Source organism: Bos mutus, chromosome 5 (assembly GCF_027580195.1).
Source record: "Bos mutus isolate GX-2022 chromosome 5, NWIPB_WYAK_1.1, whole genome shotgun sequence".
In the NCBI taxonomy this organism is placed as follows: Eukaryota; Metazoa; Chordata; class Mammalia; order Artiodactyla; family Bovidae; genus Bos; species Bos mutus.
In genome coordinates this window covers 75438310-75458709 of record NC_091621.1, presented here as the reverse complement: position 1 = coordinate 75458709, position 20400 = coordinate 75438310, and the positions used below count along the sequence as shown (strand labels likewise).

Below are 20400 nucleotides of genomic sequence, written 5' to 3'. Positions count from 1 at the left end.
AAGTAATGACAGGATTTTAAAAAATATTGAACAAACATTTCAGAAAAGATGTACTATACTAATTAAAGATACTCTTGTTTAACAAATTGCTTTCCAGGCTCTAACTGATATGAATCAGAAATAGTAACACAGAAATTGTAACTTAAACAGTAGTTAAAAACTAATATTTATAGAACATATAGGTACCAGATTGAGTGCTCAGTGTAACATGCATTATATATTACATATTATTTCCATGTTAGATTAATAATATAGGTTACTAGACACTAAGTAACTTTTAAAGAACACACTTCTTTAAGTTTCAAATCCATAATTAATTTCCAGATCTTTCTGACTAATGCATCCATTGACTGAATTATTAAGCTATGTTTTCTGGATTTTATAAGCAATTATCATCACTTATACAAATATAATGACCTTTACTAACTTTGACATCTATAAGATCTTTCTGGAAGTTTGAACCAACAGTGTTCTTCCATAAATGTCCTATATTTGTTTATCATTTTGTGAATTCAGACCTTAGTCACTAAATCAATTATCAATTAGGTTTGTAAAATAAATATTTTTTAGTCTTTTTCTATTGTTTTATTTTTAATATTGTTTAGGTTATGTTTAGTTTGTCACGTAATATTTTTCAATATATGAAGTAGTACCTCAATTTTTAAAGTTTTCTAAGAATTCCTCAACCATTCAAAATAAAGAGCATTTGGTACCCTTTTTAGTAAATAAATGTCACCATATACTATAATTTAGTACAGGAAATGCCAACTTTATCCTCATCTTTAAAGAACTTCGTCTATAACCAGTGTTGGATTTCAAAATAATCAAAATTATAGTTGAATCTCTGTTATATTACAAAATATTTTCATTTTAATACAAGCACTGTAATGCTGTTAAAATATTTCTGTTGAATCTAACTTAATAAGGATATTATTAGTCATGAACTTCTTTATTATTCCCTGATTTATTGCTTTTCATTGTTTAACCAATAATATATTGTCAAATATAAAATATCTTTTTTTTTAAAAAGTGTTCTATCATGAAATCCTTGTTTGAAGTTCCAAGGAATTTAGAACCAGGCTTTAAGTTTGTTCAGCTGCAAAGTGAACACTAAGCTCTTTGCCCCGCCCCATGTTATTGCAGTAGGATTCTTGTCTTATATACACCACTCATTCCTCAGTTCACTTAGAGCACAGTCCTTGACATCACTCAGCTTCAGAGATGAATAACCAAGGAGTAATCTATGCAGAACTGAAGGGAGTCAAGAACTCAAAGAGACAGCGAATAAAACCTAAGGGCTCTAAAGGTTCCATTTCAATAGCTCCACAGGAATTAACATATGCTGAATTAAATCTTCAAAATGCTTCTCAGAATCTTCAAGGGAATGAGGAGAACTACCACTTCAAAGGTAAAACATTACCAGTCACTAGGTGGAACTGTTCCAGGATATGCAGTTGGGGTGCAAAAGTGTGGAGAAGGAGTAAGGGATAAGTCACATATTTTTCATTTTGAGGAAGAGAGCTTAAAATTGGGTATGGTATTTAATGTGAAATCAGAGAACTACTTTCATTCTGGCATTGCTGAAATTTGTAGTCTTTAATCAACAACTAATGCAGCATTATATTTGCTGAAAATGCAATGGTATATTTTGAGAGAATATATATTTCTACATGGTATATTTCTACAGTTGTAGAAATTGAGTTTGGGGTCCAAGTTTATATATATAACTCTCTGTTTACATGGGTTCTAGTGTAGGCTGCTGTCTATGGGGTTGCACAGAGTCGGACACGACTGAAGCAACTTAGCAGCAGCAGCAGTGTTATGTCTACTCTAAACAATTGCTCCCATCACTCCTTTCTCAGTAGTTCCTTTTCTCTCCCTGCAGGTTCACCATCACCTCCAGAGAAGCTCATTGCTGGGATCCTCGGAATCATCTGCCTTGTCCTGATGTCCACTGTGGTAACAATGATCGTTATTACTCCCTGTAAGTACATTTTTTAAAAACTGTAAGGGAACTTTTCACTTTAATGATGGTCAGTCTTCTAAACATTTCATAATATTATAGAATGTGCCTATCATTAAAAAATATGCATTTAGACTAAATGTGGAATGGTAATTCTGAATCTGTCAAAAATATACAACACAGAATATTTACAGAGGGTACATATTTGTATATTCTAATTTCATAACTCAAAAACATGTATTAGGAGATTGAAATAACTTATTGATAAACATAAATTAATTCTTAATTGATTAAAACAAATACTGTAAGAGGTGGTGGCATCTGTTACTTTTGGTTTTTGAAATATTTTTTTTCCACCAAATCTTCATTGCTTAATTAATTTTTCTAGGTAAAATCAGTTTTATTTTAGATTACTCTAATCATAAATAATAAACCAAATTTTAAACTCAGAAACTAAAATCATTATGATTTATTTAGAGCAATATTAACTTTTGTAATGATTAATTTTGTAGCTACTCTAAAACAGGAACAGAATAACTCCTCTCGGATAACAAGGCTCCAGAAAGGTACATAATGATTTTAAAGCTCTGGCATACATACAGTTGGTATTTTGTCTCTGTCTTAGGCTAATGAAAATAAGAATAGATTATGGGGTAGAACATAAATTGGAAAAGAGAGCAACAAATATTTATAAGTAATGATTATAGGAGAATGCTTCTGCCTATACAACAATATGATCAATATGAACAATGCAATTGTTGAAAACTGGTTCTAATTTCCTTCTGCTATAATATGATAAGAGACAAATAAGTTTATTATTCTAAAGCAGAGGTTTCATTTCTTGATTTTCAGCATGTGTAAAGAGTGGGTATTTCTTTGTCCTTGCTTTATATGGAGACATAAATTGGGTTATGAGAGACTAACCCTTTCTGTGAATGTATGTGTTGGTTTGTTTAATGTGTACCAACCTTGAGGATGCATAGATACATTGTCTAAACACGTATATACATATATATATATATGTTTATATCTATGCATATATGTTGGAGAAGGCAATGGCAACTCAGTCCAGTACTCTTGCCTGGAAAATACCATGGATGGAGGAGCCTGGTAGGCTGCAGTCCATGGGGTCACTAGGAGTCGGACATGACTGAACGACTTCACTTTCACATTTCACTTTCATGCATTGGAGAAAGAAATGGCAACCCACTCCAGTATTCTTACTTGGAGAATCCCAGGGACATGGGAGCCTGTTGGGTTGCCATCAATAGGGTCGCAGAGTCGGACACGACTGAAGTGACTTAGCAGCAGCAGCAGCATGCATATATGTAAATTGACTTTTATTTTCTAAAATTCAATATTTTTTGGCTAGTAATTCACAATCTTTCTTCAGAATGCCATTGTGGTCATTCAAAAGACTGGTTTACATATTCCCACAACTGCTATTGTATTATTTTTGAAGAAAAAACGTGGAATGGGAGTTTGACAGCCTGTGCTTCTAGGAACTCTACTCTGCTTTATATAGATAATGAAGAGGAACTGGTAAGATATCAAATGTTTCCAACATTTTGTTAAAGGCTTGATTCAGTCAGTGTTATATTTGTTGGAATTCACTTGTATTTTTGTATGTATTTGTAGTTTGTTTAAGGCCTGTTATTTTACTAAATAATGGAATACAACCTTATGATACTTTATTAATATTTATCCTATGAATTCATGCTTGATTATTTCCATTCTTGCTTTTCACTGAAAACCACACTGCTACAAGTGCTATTATATTCTAAGATAAACTGTGCTATTTAATTTTAATATATATCAAGGAAAGTATACATATCATACATTTTCATATAGATCACAAAATAAATAGAACCATGTAATTACACATCAGATCATGGATTAGAAGTTTCAACTTTCCAGCACCCCATCCTCTGTAACTTGTCATCACTTATGTGTCCTCCTTATTTACCCACTGTCGTGGCATTTGATGTTATATAATCTCTTTGCATGTTTTTGCTCTTCGTGTACATAGAATCAAACAGTATGCATTTTTCTTTCAGTCTCCGCACACTCCCATGTACTGGTTTTGCAATTCATCCATATTCTTGCATTTACATGGTGTTTGTTAATGTCTATTACTCATTATGTAAATATAACATTTAAAATCCATTCTATCCAGTGTCTCTGAATGGAGATGGAGTTTTATGCCTTCAGGGAAAAGAGGCTTCCTGGGTTCAGTACTTTTAGATATGAGACCCTCTTTCCTGGCCCCACCTCCATCTCAGCCTCCCAGCTTTAGTTCTCTTTGTGGAAGCAGGAGGAGAACTTCCTCTAACTGCTCCTTGTTAGCAGGTGTCCTGATGGACACTTTGTAAGGCTCACACGGCATTGTCGACAGGATTCCCCTCAACACACTGAAAGAATGGAATGGCTTATCTGTGCCCCCTCCTACAGCTAGGCTGGGTAAGTCATTTAGCAGGTCTAGGTCATTTTCTTCTTTGGGGGAAGATATAAGATGCCCCTAATTGTTGTTCCCTAACCTCTCACCTTGTTCTCTCATCCTGGAGAAGCGATGAGAGATTACAGAAGAGTCAAGCTGCTGTTAAGTCTCCAACCACATCACCCTTCTCTTTCCACCTTTCAGAGTTCTCCATTCTTGTGTCTTCCATTGGTTCCCATGTTTACAGTTGTACTTAGCAGGGAGGAGCAGAGAGAAGTGAGTCTCTGACCCTTTGTCTTGTTCACTGGATTCCAGCAATACAGAAAAAAGATTGATTTGGGGTTCATCTAGGCAAAGAATGGTGTGGGTCCCGGAAAATCAAAACTTTATCTTTCATGTCACTTATTTTCTCAATTTCAATCCCTTAATTTCCTTCTAATGCTGAAACTCAGAAAAATAGTAGTGAAATCCAGTGATACAATCACAGTATCTAGAAAAACAAATGTCACAGAATCTGAAAACATTTAAACCCTTGCTATGTTTAATTTGACATCATGGGTAGCAATTAAACTGCATGAATCAGACTTCTACTTATTAACATGAGAAAAGCAATGAAATTGATAAACATAAATGTTTGAGTTTATTTTTAATCACAAGTACTGACATTTGTTAATGCTTTGACAAATATTAAAACTTTCAACTTTGTATTTTTAGTGTTAGATTAGATTCTAACACTCATCTTGTTCAGAAAACTCAAGGTCCTATGAAAGAGCACACTATTTGCATTTTAAGAATTAATAAATTCTTTCATAGTGATTAAATGAAAATACTTTTGTGTAGACATTTCTGAAGTCCCTATCAATTATGTCATGGATTCCAGTCTTTCGTGAAGGCCGTGGTCATCCGTGGATGTGGCAAAATGGCTCAACTTGCAAACTACAGTAAGTTTTTAAAAACAATACTATATAGAGGAGGAACATATTAAAAATATGTATTTTAAGAATATTATTAAAACATTTGTTTTGGTTGAATTACACAATGATGAAGGAAGATGTTGAAAGTTAAAATGTTGATAGAACTATTAGAAAATGGGATACTCAGTATTCCATTTTCCTAATAACAAACTCTGCCTGAAATTATGTTAAAAACACCATTACCCACTTTCAAAATATCTTTTTATTACTGTTATACAGAAATGTTATAACTTCATGAGCTGTCCTCATATATCATAACAGAATTATGCAATGCTTTCCATTACAGGGTATTAGACGTCTTACCTGAGAAAGGAAACTGTGCAGTGCTATCCTCGGGGGACATAAAGTCAGATGACTGTGAATTCCCAAATTTTTATACTTGCAAGCACAAGCTTGAGAATTAAAAAGTAAGTTTGGCTGCTGTTGGGTAACTTCATCTCTTATGAAATGGAAATAATAGTATGATTGCATAAACTTCAAAATGCATTATATTCTTTTTTCTAATAATGGAAGTTTAAAAAAAAAAAAACTATTGAAATTTAATATGCACACCAGAAAGTACGGATATCATTCCTTTGGTGTCTGACTTTTTCACTCAATAATATATTTATGGCAATCAAACTTTCTAAAGGATCACATGGTATATAGGATCATTCACATGAAATACCAAAAATAAGAAAAGAGAGACCAGAAGCAGATTAGTGATGACCAAGAGCTGTGGGGAGGTGGGGATAGAAAATGACTGCTAGCTGAACAGTGATGAATACTTTCTAGATTTTGATGGTGGCAAAGGTCACAAATTGGAAATGTACATAAAATAACTGATTACACACTTTAAATGGATGAATTTTATGCTATGTAAATCACATCTCAATAAAGCTATTTTAAAAAACTGCTTGGGACTGCATTTAGTCTTTAAATTGTAAAGAGAGTAATCTTTGCAATATTGATTCTTCCAATCAGTACCATGCTTTATCCCTCCAATAATTTAGGTTTTCTCTTAATTTCTTTCTATTTTATTTATTTAATTATTTTTGGCCACTCCAGGTGGCAGGTGGAATCTTAGTTTCCAAGCCAGGAATCCAACCTGCACCCCCCACGCTGGGGAACACAGAGTCCCATCCACTGACTGTCAAGGAAATCCGCTTAGCATGTTTTACGTTTTTCAATATTGAAATCTTAGAGAAATATGGATATTTCATATCCATGCTTTTGTAAATGTCATCGTTGCTTTTTAAATTTTTGGTAATTTTTGCTCCTGCAGCAGAAATAAACAAACAAAGAAAAAGGTTTACAGGCTGATCTTATGTCCAATGACCTCTCTGATTTTATGTATTAATTCTATTGTTTCAAATTTACATTCTTCTGGATTTTTAAAATAAAAACAGATATTGCAACTATAAATAATCATGTTTTATTTCTTCTCTCCAGGTACAATTGCTTTGTTTTTTTCTTGACTTATTTTTACACTGCAAGCTTTTATCTTCAGTGTCAAATAGAAGGTACTATAAAGGTCCTTTATGTATCATTCCTATATTATGGGAATATATTTTAATACTTTATCTTCAAGTATGAGGTTTAAGGATTTTTTGATCATACTTTTTTACTATGAAAGCAATTCCATATTATTTTTTCTTATAAATTTTGTAACCAATCAGTAGTGTTTCAGTTTTATTTTTTCTTCAATAGAATGAGAAATTTTCTTAAAAATAATGCTTATGTATGGCAAAAACTACCACAATATTGTAATTAGCCTCCAATTAAAATAAATAAATTAATTTTAAAAATAAAGTTTTTCCTCCAAATATTCCTATTTACTTCAAATATTAACCAGTCAAACATTGCTGAAATGAAACCACAATGATCATTCTGTATTTTCTTTCTCTTACAATCAGTGCATATGTCATACTTAGATTAAAATATTTTCTTCATCAATTTTCACAAAGAGACAGGACTGAGTTCCTTAATATTATGTAAGCTGGCAAGTTTTGTTCTCAAGGCTCTATTGGGAAGCGTTCCTTTTTTTTTTTTTTTTATCTTACCTGGAGACTTTGTGAAAGACCTGGTATAATTTTAAGTGTTATTATTCACTACTATTATCATTAGAGTTTCTAGAACTTTTTTTGTAGGAACTTTATGCAATGAATGCCATATCTTTAGCACATATTAAGTTTATTCAGGATCCAAGTTGTACTGCATTTGGTAAATTTCATTTTTTAGGCATTTCATATAGATAGTAGAATATAGTCATAGTATGGTTTTCTTATCTATTTAACATCTATAAAAACAATAATGGTGTTGTCATATTTATTATAGATGTAAAAGATTTATGTCTTCTCATTTTTTCTTTAAACATCTTTTATCAATTATACTGCCTTTCAAATGAAAATGACATTGACCATTTTATTCCTTTCTAATATACTTGCTTTCTTTGTCATGATTTTGCATCATTTATTTTCCTTTTACTTCTTTATTTGGACTATGCTAAGTCACCTCAGTCGTGTCCGACTCTGTGCGACCCCAGAGACGGCAGCCCAACAGATTCCCCCGTCCCTGGAAATCTCCAGGCAAGAGCACTGGATTGGGTTGCCGTTTCCTTCTCTAATGCATGAAAGTGAAGTCGCTCAGTCAGGTCCGACTCTTAGCGACCCCACGGACTGCAGCCTACCAGGCTCCTCTATCCATGGGATTTTCCAGGCAAGAGTACTGGAGTGGGATGCCATTGCCTTCTCCTATTTGGACTATACTTGAATTTAATTTCACCCAGATTGCTTTTTAAGTTTTAGTTTCTAGTGGCACCTCCTTAAATTTATTCTTTCTTATTTTTTTGTTTGCAATGTATGCATTTAAGGCAATTGATATTTCACAAGGCAGATTTTACTATTGCATTTTCCTTTAAAATCATATAAAAATTGAGAACTTTGTGGATTTTTCTTTGGTTCATATGTTATTTACAAATGTGTAATTGAAATTAAAACTAGATAAAGGTTTTCACACTTTTGGTTATTACCTTCTAGCTTAGATTGTAAAGAATTTTCTATGAATCTGGAAGCAATCTATATCTCTATTATATGCTGCTGGTGTGAATGAGGAGGAAATCTTAAATTTTTATTTTTTATAATAAATTAAAAATTAAATTTGAATACTCACATTTCAAGTGTCCATCTGCCAAACTTGACTTATGGCTGTTATAGTGACACTACAGTTCTATATACTTCATATTAATGTAATCAGGATTATGAATATACAGTGAATTTTTGGAAAATTTGAGTGTAATTAAAAGTGTGAGTGTTCTATACGAGTATATAAGTGTGTGTGTGCACAAATATTTTGGTTAATTGTCTAGTTTAGATCTATCTATAGCCTTACTGGTATATCTGCTTGCCAGATGAGCAGTGAGAAGTAATTATTTAAATCTCCATTTATGATTATTTAACCTACATACTTTTCTCAAATCTTTGTTGAACTTGTACTATTAAGTACATGCAGTTTTTTTGTAATTGCTAATGGCTTGGATCCTCAGTATATTGTTATGAAACACACTTAATCTTTTCTAACAAGATTCTTCCCTCGTATTGTGACAGCACATTAACTTTATTAGTTCTACCATCTTGTGTTGCATCATATCATTTTTCAGCTTTTTAAATTTCCTCTTTATTTCTAAAATAATTGTAACTAGGACAGCAGTTATTAAAATAACTCTTCTATATATATAGCTGTATTAAATGAAATGTTTTAAATTATGAACATTCTTAGAAGCGGAAGGCTATTTCATATATATTTAACCTAATTTTAAAATTATTGTAAACTTTACATATTTTATTTGTATGTAAGTATATATAATTAATTTTTAAGTACAATATATTGTTTCTTTGAATTGTACTTTATTTTTTCTTATTTTTCAAAATAAATATTTTTACACTAATCTGGAAGAATTTATTCATTTAATATGCCTTAGTTTAATTCGTGCCCTACATTTTGCAGCTTGTATTCTTTACTCAATAAAGTCCAAGTTAGTACTTTCACCCACTTCTCAAACAATGAAAGGATATATTTATTCTCTACTTTTATTTACTGCTCATGCTGTATTCACTTCCTTGAGTTCTAATACAAATATGTGTTTACAATTTGAAATTTTATCATTAATATTTTACCTCTCAATATTTATTTGGATGTAGTCACACAAGTTCTTTTCTTCAAATCGTTTTATAAAAATTTACCTAGATTAAGAGTTCCTTCTTTAGAAGACCCTAAATATTTCCTTTTATAGAGTCAGTTGGTAATTTCTCTCCATTTAAAAAACTTCCTTGAAAATGAATTGATCTTGTCGTTAGGTGAAAAGGACATTTTCACTTGTTGTTGACTTCCAATTTATCTCTCTCTCTTAGGTCACTAAGTATGGCCATTAATAGACATAGTTACAAATCGATATATTCATATCACAAAAAGTAAATTCAAACTACTTTTAGTGTTTTGAGTAATTTTATCTTTGCTGTATGTTGTCTGAACATAGATTTTATTAAAGTTAAATGCCAGAGAAAGTGAAAATGAAAATGTACTCACTCAGTTGTATCCGACTCTGCAACACCATTAACTGTAGCTTGCCAAACTCCTCTGTCAACAGAATTCTCCAGGCAAGATTACTGGAGTAGGTAGTCATTCCCTCTCTAGTGGATCTTCCCAACCCAAGGATCGTACCCATGTCTCCTGCGTGGAGGGCAGTTTCTTCAGATTAAACTCGTATTTTTACATATAACAAAGAACCTGACATGTGTAACATTATTGAAAACAGCAAAGGATATGAAAGCAGTAGATATAACTGCTTCAAATTTTAAAAATAAACATTAGTATATTTTACATTGTGTGACACCTCTAATAAATGTTTCAATAACTATAATTCTAGGATGTGAGTAATAGAGAAAATTATCAATTTAGTTTATGAAAATAAAATATAATGGATAGATACAACCATATAGGTAGCCATTAGTCACTGTTTTAGAAGGCTCAAGTATTAGTCTTCATTACAAGGACATAACTGAGTTTACATTACATTTGTATAGATTTCAGAAAGCAAAAAATAGTGGTTCCCTCAACTCAATGTTCTAGAAGTGATGCTGAAAGTGAATATCCTTAGGAATGGTAGATAAACATTTATCCTTTTCTTGATACAAGTGACAACTGATAAAAAAAATCCATTTGAGGCAAATTTGATAGTTTATTTAATATTTTACATGTGTGTTTTGCAAAAAGGTCAACATTTTCTGCCTTCCCCATTTTCTTGTGAAGTGAAAATTTAAAAGCTTATTTTTCCCCTATGGAAACTTGGGCTTTTGTTATTTACAACAAATATTCCAATTAAAAATACAGATAACAAGTTATGATTTGAGGATCATCAATGAATGATATGGTGAGTATTCAATATTTCAATCTCTGCCATGGTGATATAGCTTGATCAAAAGGAGAAAGTCAAGAGATACCTGAAGTAACAGGCAAGTTTGGCCTTGGAGAACAAAATAAAGCATGACAAAAGCTAACAGAGTTTTGCCAAGAGAACTCACTGGTCATAGCAAACACCTTCTTCCAACAACACAAGAGATGACTCTACACAGGGACATCACCAGATGCTCAATACCAAAATTGGATTGATTATATTCTTTGCAGTCAAAGATGGAGGAGCTCTATACAGTCAGCAAAAACCATCATACAGAGGAAGTGGCAAATAGATCCAAGGCATTAAATCTGATAGCCACAATGCTTGAAGAACTATGGACAGAGGTTAATGAAATGGTTCAGGAGGCAGTGATCAAGAACATTCCCAAGAAAAAAATGCAAAATGGTTATCTGAGGAGGCTTTGCAAATAGCTAAGAAAAGAAGAGAAGCTAAAGGCAAAAGAGAAAAAGATATACCCATTTAAAAACAGAGTTCTAAAGAATAGCAGGGAGAGATAAGAAAGACTTCCTCAGTGATCAATGCAAAGAAATAGAGGAAAACAATAGAATGGGAAAGACAAGAGATCTTTTCAAGAGAACTAGAGATACCAAGGGAACATTTCATTCAAAGATGGGCACAATAAACGACAGAAATGGTATGGACCTAACAGAAGCAGAAGATACCAAGAAGAGGTGACAGAATACACAAAACAAATATACAGAAAATATCTTCACGACCCAGATAACCATGATGGTTGATCAATCACCTAGAGCCAGACATCCTGGAATGCGAAGTCAAGTGGGCCTTAGGAAGCATCATTACGAACAAAGCTAGTGGAGGTGATGGAATTCCAGTTGAGCTATTTCAAATCCTAAAAGATGATGCTGTGAAAGTGCTGCAGTCAAAATGCCAACAAATTTAAAAAACTCAGCAGTGGCCACAGGACTGGAAAAGGTCAGGTTTCATTCTAATTCCAAAGAAAGGCAATGACAAAGAATGTTCAAACAATTGCACAGTTGCACTAATCTCACATGCTAGCAAAGTAATGGTCAGAATTCTCCAAACAAGACTTCAACAGTATGTGAACCATGAACTTCCAGATGTTCAAGCTGAATTTAGAAAAGGCAGAGGAACCAGAGACCAAATTGCCAACATCTGCTGGATCATCGAAAAGCAAGAGAGTTCCATAAAACCGTCTACTTCTACTTTATTGACTATGCCAAAGCCTTTTACTGTGTTGATCACAACAAACTGTGGAAACAAACAGAGCATGAGATGGTTGGATGGCATCATTGACTCACTGGGCATGAGTCTGAGCAAAGGTTGATAGTTAAGGACAGGGAAGCCTTGAATGCTACAGTTCATGGGGGAGGGGAGATGTGAATTATCCAACACTACTTAGCAACTGAAAAACAACAACCCTTAAATAACTACTGTTAATAGATTATGATTGTTTTCATTACAACCAAAAAGACATAATGCTAATATAAGGAAAAGAAATATGTAATGCCATGTAGTAAATCTTCTGAATTCATGATGTGTTGTATGTGCTAAGTCGGTTTAGTCGTGTCTGACTCTTTGCGACACTATGGACTGTAGCCACCAGATTCCTCTCTCCATATGGATTCTCAGGCAAGAATAGTGAAGTGGATTGCCATGACATGCTCCAGGGGATCTTCCCAGGGATTGAAGCCACATGTCTTTTATTTCCTGCATTGGCAGGAGGGTTCTTTACCACTAGCTATAAGTGGGAAGCCCTAGTGACAAATATTGTTAATAGAATTATGACTTATTCCACAACAGGAATGAAAACATGAGAGTATAAGGAAATGAAAAATACAATGCCAAGATTTAGAAACTTTATATAAAAGTAGAACTTAAAACATTGAAGGCACCCTTAGCAAAGCCTAAGTTTGTAGTATGTGTGATTGAGATAAAAACAAGTTAACAAGTTAAAGGTGTAGTCATCTTTTCCCCAGTATCTTTTAGAAAATGAAAAAAACTTCTCAGAGGCACTTACCAAAGGGCAGACTAAATGACACACTACACACCCAAAGTCTCCTATATTCTGGAGTTGTGTCATGAGATAAATTGTCTTGAAAATACTCAAGTGTAAGAATTTCCTGTTTAAACTTTGTGACATGATGATGAGAAATCTACCTTTTCTACTATTGCTTCACTGTGGCCCTCACAGGGCAGTCTGTGAAGACCACAAATACTGTTTGCTACAGTAACTTGGTCACCCACAAGAGGAGTCAGGACTCTGGCATACAGAAGGTACGTGTCTCTCTCCTTTGTAATTCCTCATCTCATTTGGTAGGAGGTTACCCATGCCTAGATATGGTTCAATTTAGGGACAATTGATATGAAGCCAAATCAAGGATATACTGGTAGATTTATTTGAATAATTCTGAGAATTATGTAAGCATAAAATATGAAATATTATGGAGGATTTTGTAAAATATTCAAATTCTTGCCTGTTTATTATTCAAGTGCATATACACATGTGTAAATGAGTTTCTAAATCAATGCAATTTAAAGTGAAATCTCATAATCACTATGACAAGGAACAGTTACTGCTGTATTTTGTCATCAGTAGAGATACATTTATATACGTCATTAAACATTTCACTCAGCTTTTAAGAATAGATTCTTTTTTTTAACTTGTTGAATTAATGCTTTTATTTTATTTTTTTCAGTTTTATGAAAGTTATTTTTTATTTTTTTTATGAACTACTCAAATTTATTTTTTTGTCCTGAATTCTTTTTTTTATATGATATTATACATGTTTTAATGCCATTCTCCCAAGTCATCCTTCTTAAAGGGGATTCATGAAATTGTGAAGGGCCAGTGTAATTCTTCACAGATCTAGATAGAATAAAAGCAGTTGAGTTTTAATAAAAATAAGACTGATACAGCTTCAATAAAATCCTAATTTAAATCCAATTATAAACAACCAAATGCTTTTTAAAACCTTGAACAAAACATTGAATAAGAAAGAAAAATGACACAGATACAGAGATCCTGTCTAAGAAATTATGTTACATTTTCCTGACTGATATGAATGGTATTATGGCAATTATATTAAAATAATAAAATAAAATATAAAATTTAACATGACTTTTATATGATCTATGTAATACATATTTTATTAAAATTTTGGATTTGCAAACTAGTTTCTACATACTAAATAATTTTTAAAGGTCACACCTTGTACACTTCAAAGCCAGAAATAATTCTAGTTCTCACTAACTACTGACTCCAGTGACAGAATTATTAATGTGCATTATCTGACATTTAATTGCTGATACAGCCAAAGCTATCCTCGTTGATTTGACACCTATAAGATTTTTCTGGATGTCTGTGTCAGTATCGCTCTTCCATAATTGATTGACACTTTTATTTATCACTTTATGATTTCATATCTCAGCCATTATCAATTGCTAATTACTTTTGTAAAGTAATTATTTTAAAATCTTTTAATATTATTTTATTTTTATTGTTTACTAAGCTTTGGATAGTTTAATATGTCATGTAACATTTTTAACATGTGAAATATTTCTCTAAACTTCTAATGATTTCAAAGAACTTGCAGTCAATCAAAATAAAATAAAATAAAACTATTTGATAGCACTTCATTTTCTTTTAATAAATGATACCACTAATTAAAGTAGTTTAGTGCAGGAAATATTTCATATGCAAATACTATTATTCTCTCTTCTTTAGAAGGTTCAATCCTTAACCATTAATGGGTTCTAAAATTATCACAAAAATTGGCATATTGGTGCATCTGTTTTTTCCAGTATGGCATTTTAATTTCAACATAGTTACTGTAACAGTTTTAAAATGTTTCTTTGCAAATTAATTGTAAATTGATAAGGACATTATTCTTTATGAACTTTATTTTTCACCAATTTATTAATTTCATTGTTCCAATGATAAATAACATTATTTCAAACATTTTTAAAACTTAGTCTATCTTGAAACACTTACTAATACCCTGTGGAAAGGAGAACCAAACATGCACCTTGCTTAACTGCAAAATGAGTGCTGTCACTCGTCTCACACACCACCCACTTCAGGCTTCTTGTGATTTTATACACCATTTATTAACTACCTAGGTACAGTTTTCATAGAGCGCCATCCTTGACATTACACAGCTGCGGAGATGAACAATCAAACGCAAAACTACCCAGAACCAAATCTGGCTAAGGACTCCAGGAAACAGCAAGTTAGAGGTAAGAGCACGCAAAGTTCCATTTCAGTCATTGAACAGGAGAAAACCTACATGGAATTAAAATTTCAAAATGCTTCTCACTATCCTCAATGGAATGACAGGAGCTACCAGTGCAAGTGTGAGAATTTAATAGCTCACATACTTTTTATTTATGAGGATCAGAGCTTGAATTTGAAATACAGTACTCTAGTGTGAGCTTCCTGGTGGCTTCGTGATAAAGAATCCACCTGCCAATGCAGGAGACGTGGGTTGGATCCCTGGCAAATCCCATGGACAGAGAAGCCTATCTATTCCAGGACTGTTGTAATTTATAGTCTTTGATATACAACTTGTGAAGTGTTATATTTGCTGAAAATGTATATATTCTGAGAGGAGGATTACAATGTTTCATATGGATTTGGGGTCCAAGTTGATGTCTATGAATTCTCACGGATGTGGGATCTTTTGTTCTTCTAAAACAACTGTCTCCATTGCTCCTTTCTCAGTGTTTCCTTTTCTCTCCCTGCAGGCTTACCATCACCTCAAGAGGAGATTGTTGCTGTGATCCTGGGAATCATCTGTTTTGTCTTGACGTATACTCTAGTGAGAGTGATAACTTTTATTCCATGTAAGTATATTTTTGAAATTGTGATTGAACTTTTCACTTTAATGATCATCAGTGCCTCTCAAAAATCATATGATGAAATAAAACTGTGCATTCAGCCTAAATGTGGAATAGCTATTCTCAGATTGTCCAAAGTATAAATAACACAATGATTCTAGAGAACATTATATATATATATATATGTATATATTTGTATATAGGTTTACATGTATATATATGTTTTTCTGATTTCATAACTCAAACACAGACTTTAGGAAGATGAAAGACTATATTGAGAAACACAAATCAGTTCTTGAGATTGGTTAAACCAAATACTATAAGAGGTGGTGGCATCTGTTCCTTTTTGTTTTTTAATTTTTTCTTTTCCATCAAATCTTCATTGCTTAATTTATTTTTCTTGGTAGAGTCAGTTTTAGTTTAGATTATTTAATCTTAAGCAATTAACCAAATTTTAGACTCATAAACTAAAATCATTATGATTTATTTAGAGCAATATTAACTTTTGTAATGATTAATTTTGTAGCTGCTCTAATACAGGAACAGAATAACTCCTCTCGGATAACAAGGCTCCAGAAAGGTACATAATAATTTTAAAGTTCTGGCATATATACAATTGGTATTTTGTCTCTATCTTAGGCTAATGAAAATAAGAATAGATTATAGCATAGAACATAAATTGTAAAATGGAGCAACAAATATTTATAAGTAATGATTATAGGAGAATGCTTCTGTCTGTGCCACAGTATGATCACCATATGCTTTGTTGACAATTGGTTCTAATTTCCTTCTGCTATAGTATAATAAAGGCAAATAAGTTTGCTATTCTAAAACAGAGGTTTCATTTCTTGATCCTCAGGACGTGTAAAGAGTGGGTATTTCTGTGTCTTTGCTTTATATGGAGACATAAATTGGCTTATGAGAGACTGACTCTTTCTGTGAATGTATGTGTTGGTTTGTTTAATATGTACCAGGCTTGAGGGTGCATATATATATATATATGTTGTATAAGCATGTATATACATAAATATATTTATATCTATGCATATATGTAGTTTCTTTTATTTTATAAAATTCAATTTTTTTTTTGGCTAGTAATTCACAATCTTTCCTCAGAAGACCATTGTGGTCGTTTTCCAAAAGACTGGTTTACATATTCCAACAACTGCTATTATATCATCTTTGAAGAAAAAACATGGAATGGGAGTTTGACAGCCTGTGCTTCTAGGAACTCTACTCTGCTTTATTTAGATAATGAAGAGGAACTGGTAAGATATCAAATGTTTCCAACATTTTGTTAAAGGCTTGATTCAGTCAGTGTTATATTTGTTAGAATTCACTTGTATTTTTGTATGTATTTGTAGTTTGTTTAAGGCCTGTTATTTTACTAAATAATGGAATACAACTTTATATTTTATTTATATTTTTATCCTATTAATGCATGCTTAATTATTTCCATTTGCTTTTTCACTGAAAACCATGCTTCTCCAAGTGCTATTATATTCTAAGATAAACTGTGCTATTTAATTTTACCATATATCAAGGATAGTATACATATCATAAATTTTCATAAAGATCACAAAGTAAATAGAACCATGTAATTACACATCAGATCATGGATTAGAAGTTTTCACTTTCCAGCAGCCTATTCTTTGTAATTTCTCATCATTCTGTGTCCTCCTTATTTACCCACTGTCATGACTTTGATGTTATAGAATCTCTTTGCATGTTTTGCTTTTCATGTACGTAGAATCACACTATATGCATTCTTCGTTCAGTCTCTGCACCCTCCATGTACTAGTTTTGTAATTCATCCATATTCTTGTATTTATGTGGAATTTGTTAATTTCCATAGTTCATTATGTAAATATAACATTTAAATCCATTCTATCCAATGTCACTGAGTGGAGATGGAGTCTTATGCCCTTAAGGAAAAGAGGGTTCCTAGGTTCAGAACTTTCAGTCATGGGATCCTCTTTGCTGGCCCCACCTCCACCCCTGCCTCCCAACTCTAGTTCTCTTTGTGGAGGCAGGAGAAAAACTTCCTCTAACTGCTTCTTGTTAGCAGGTGTCCTGACGGACACTTTGTAAGGCTCATGTGGCATTGTCGACAGGATTCCCCTCAACACACTGGAAGAATGGAATGGCTTATCTGTGCCCCCTACAGCTAGGCTGGGTAAGTCATTTAGCAGGTCTAGGTCATTTTCTTCTTTTAGGAAAGATATAAGATGCCCCTAATTGTTGTTCCCTTGTTCTCTCATCCTGGAAAGTGATGAGAGATTACATGAGAGTCAAGCTGATGTTGTCTCCAACCACATCACCCTTCTCTTGCCACCTTTCAGAGTCCTCCATTATTGTGTCTTTCATTAGTTCCCACGTTTACAGTTGTACTTAATGGGGAGAAGCAGAGAGAAATTAGTCTCTGACACTCTGTCTTATCTGCTGGATTCCAGCAATACAGAAAAAGATTGACTTGGGGTTCATCTAGGCAAAGAATGGTGTGGGTCCCAGAAAACCAAAGTTTGTCTTTTGTGTCACTTTTTTTCTCAATTTCAATCCCTTAATTTTCTTCTAAAACTGAAACTCTGAGAAATATAGTAGTGAAATCCAGTGATATAATCACAGTATCTGGAAAAATGAATGTCACAGAATCTGAAAACATTTAAAACCTTACTATGTTTAATTTGACAACATGGGTAGCAATTAAACTGCATGAATCAGACTTTTCTTTAATAACATAAGAAAAGCAATGAAACTAATAAACATAAATGTTTATTTTTAATCAAAAGTACTGACATTTGTTAATGCTTTGACAAATATTAAAACTTTCGCCTTTATACTTTTAGTGTTAGATTAGATTCTAATACTCTCATCTTGTTCAGAAAACTCATGATCCTATGAAAGAGCACATTATTTGCATTTTAAGAATAAATAAAATCTTCCATAGTGATTAAATGAAAATACTTTTGTGTAGAAATTTCTGAAGTCCCTATCAATTATATCATGGATTCCAGTCTTTCGTGAAGGCCGTGGTCATCCGTGGATGTGGCAAAATGGCTCAACTTGCAAACTACAGTAAGTTTTTAAAAACCATACTATATAGAGGAGGAACATATTAAAAATAAATATTTTAAGATTATTAAAACATTTGTTTTGGTTGAATTACACAATGATGAAGGAAGATGTTGAAAGTTAATAAAATGTTGATAGAAATATTAAAAATAGAAATCTCAGTATTCCATTTTCCTAATAACAAACTCTGCCTGAAATTATGTTAAAAACACCATTACCCACTTTCAAAATATCTTTTTTATTACTGTTATACAGAAATGTTATAACTTCATGAGCTGTCCTCATATATCATAACAGAATTATGCAGTGCTTTCCATTACAGGGTATCAGACGTCTTACCTGAGAAAGGAAACTGTGCAGTGCTATCCTCGGGGGACATAAAGTCAGATGACTGTGAATTCCCAAATTTTTATACTTGCAAGCACAAGCTTGAGAATTAAAAAGTAAGTTTGGCTGCTGTTGGGTAACTTCATCTCTTATGAAATGGAAATAATAGTATGATTGCATAAACTTCAAAATGCATTATATTCTTTTTTCTAATAATGCAAGTTTTTTTAACAAAACTCTTGAAATTTAATACGCACACCAGAAAGTACAGATATCATTCCTTTGACGTCTGGCTTTTTTTTCTCAACTATATATTTACAGCAATCAAACTTTCTAAAGGATTGCTTGGTACATTATTTACATGAAATATCAAAAATAAGAAAAGAGAGACCAGAAGCATATTAGTGATGACCAAGAGTTGTGGGGAGGTGGGGAAAGGAAATTAATGCTAACTAAACAGTGATGAATACTTTCTAGATTTTGATAGTGGTGATCATTGCAAATTAAAAATATATCTAAAATCACTGATTGTACACTTTAAATGGATGAATTTTAGGCTGTGTAAGTTACATCTCAATAAAGCTGCTTTAAAAAACTGCTTGGGACTGCATTTAATCTTTAAAATAAATTGCAGAGAGTCATCTTTGCAATATTGACTCTTCCAATCAGCACTATGCTTTATCCTTCCAATAATATAGGTTTTCTCTTAATTTTTTTCTATTTATTTATTTATTTTTGGCCATGCCAGGTGGCATGTGGAATCTTAGCTTCCCAACCAGGAATCCAACCTGCACCCCTCACACTGGGGAGCACAGTCCCAATCACTGAACTGCCAAGGAAATCCACTTAGCATGTTTTACATTTTTCAATATTGAAATCTTAAAGAAATACGGATATTTCATAGCCATGCTTTTGTAAATGTAATCTTTATTTTTTAAATTTTTAGTAATTTTTGCTCTGCAACAGAAATAAACAAAATAAAACTCAGAGGTTTACAGGTGTATCTTATGTCCAATGACTTCCCTGATATTATATATTAATTTTATTGTTTCAAATATATATTCCTCTAGATTTTTAAAATAAAAAGAGCTATTAGAACTATAAATAGTCACATTTTATTTCTTTTCTCCAGGTGCAATTGCATTTTTTTTCATGACTTATTTTTACACTGCAGGCTTTTACTTTCAATGTTGAATACAAGGTACAGTAAAGGTCCTATATGAATCATTCCTATATTATGGGAATATATTCAAATACTTCATCTTCAAGTATGAGGTTTAAGGATTTTTTTCATCATACATTTTTACTATGAAAGCACTTCCATATTATTCATATTTTTCTCATAGAGTTTGTAAAC

At 32.5% G+C, this 20400-nt stretch overlaps 1 protein-coding gene across 1 annotated transcript; it reads left to right on the top strand.

Moving 5' to 3' along the window:
- The first annotated feature begins 1191 nt into the window (after positions 1-1191).
- LOC102286014 (NKG2-A/NKG2-B type II integral membrane protein) lies at positions 1192-20249 on the top strand. The gene is made up of 12 exons (XM_014479089.2): positions 1192-1408; positions 1886-1984; positions 2476-2529; positions 3357-3505; positions 5241-5341; positions 5661-5776; positions 14967-15044; positions 15552-15650; positions 16171-16224; positions 16761-16912; positions 18619-18719; positions 19039-20249. The coding sequence occupies exons 1-12, from the start codon at positions 1222-1224 to the stop codon at positions 19154-19156; spliced, it is 1308 nt and encodes a 435-aa protein (XP_014334575.2). The 5' UTR covers positions 1192-1221; the 3' UTR covers positions 19157-20249.
- Positions 20250-20400: the final 151 nt, after the last annotated feature.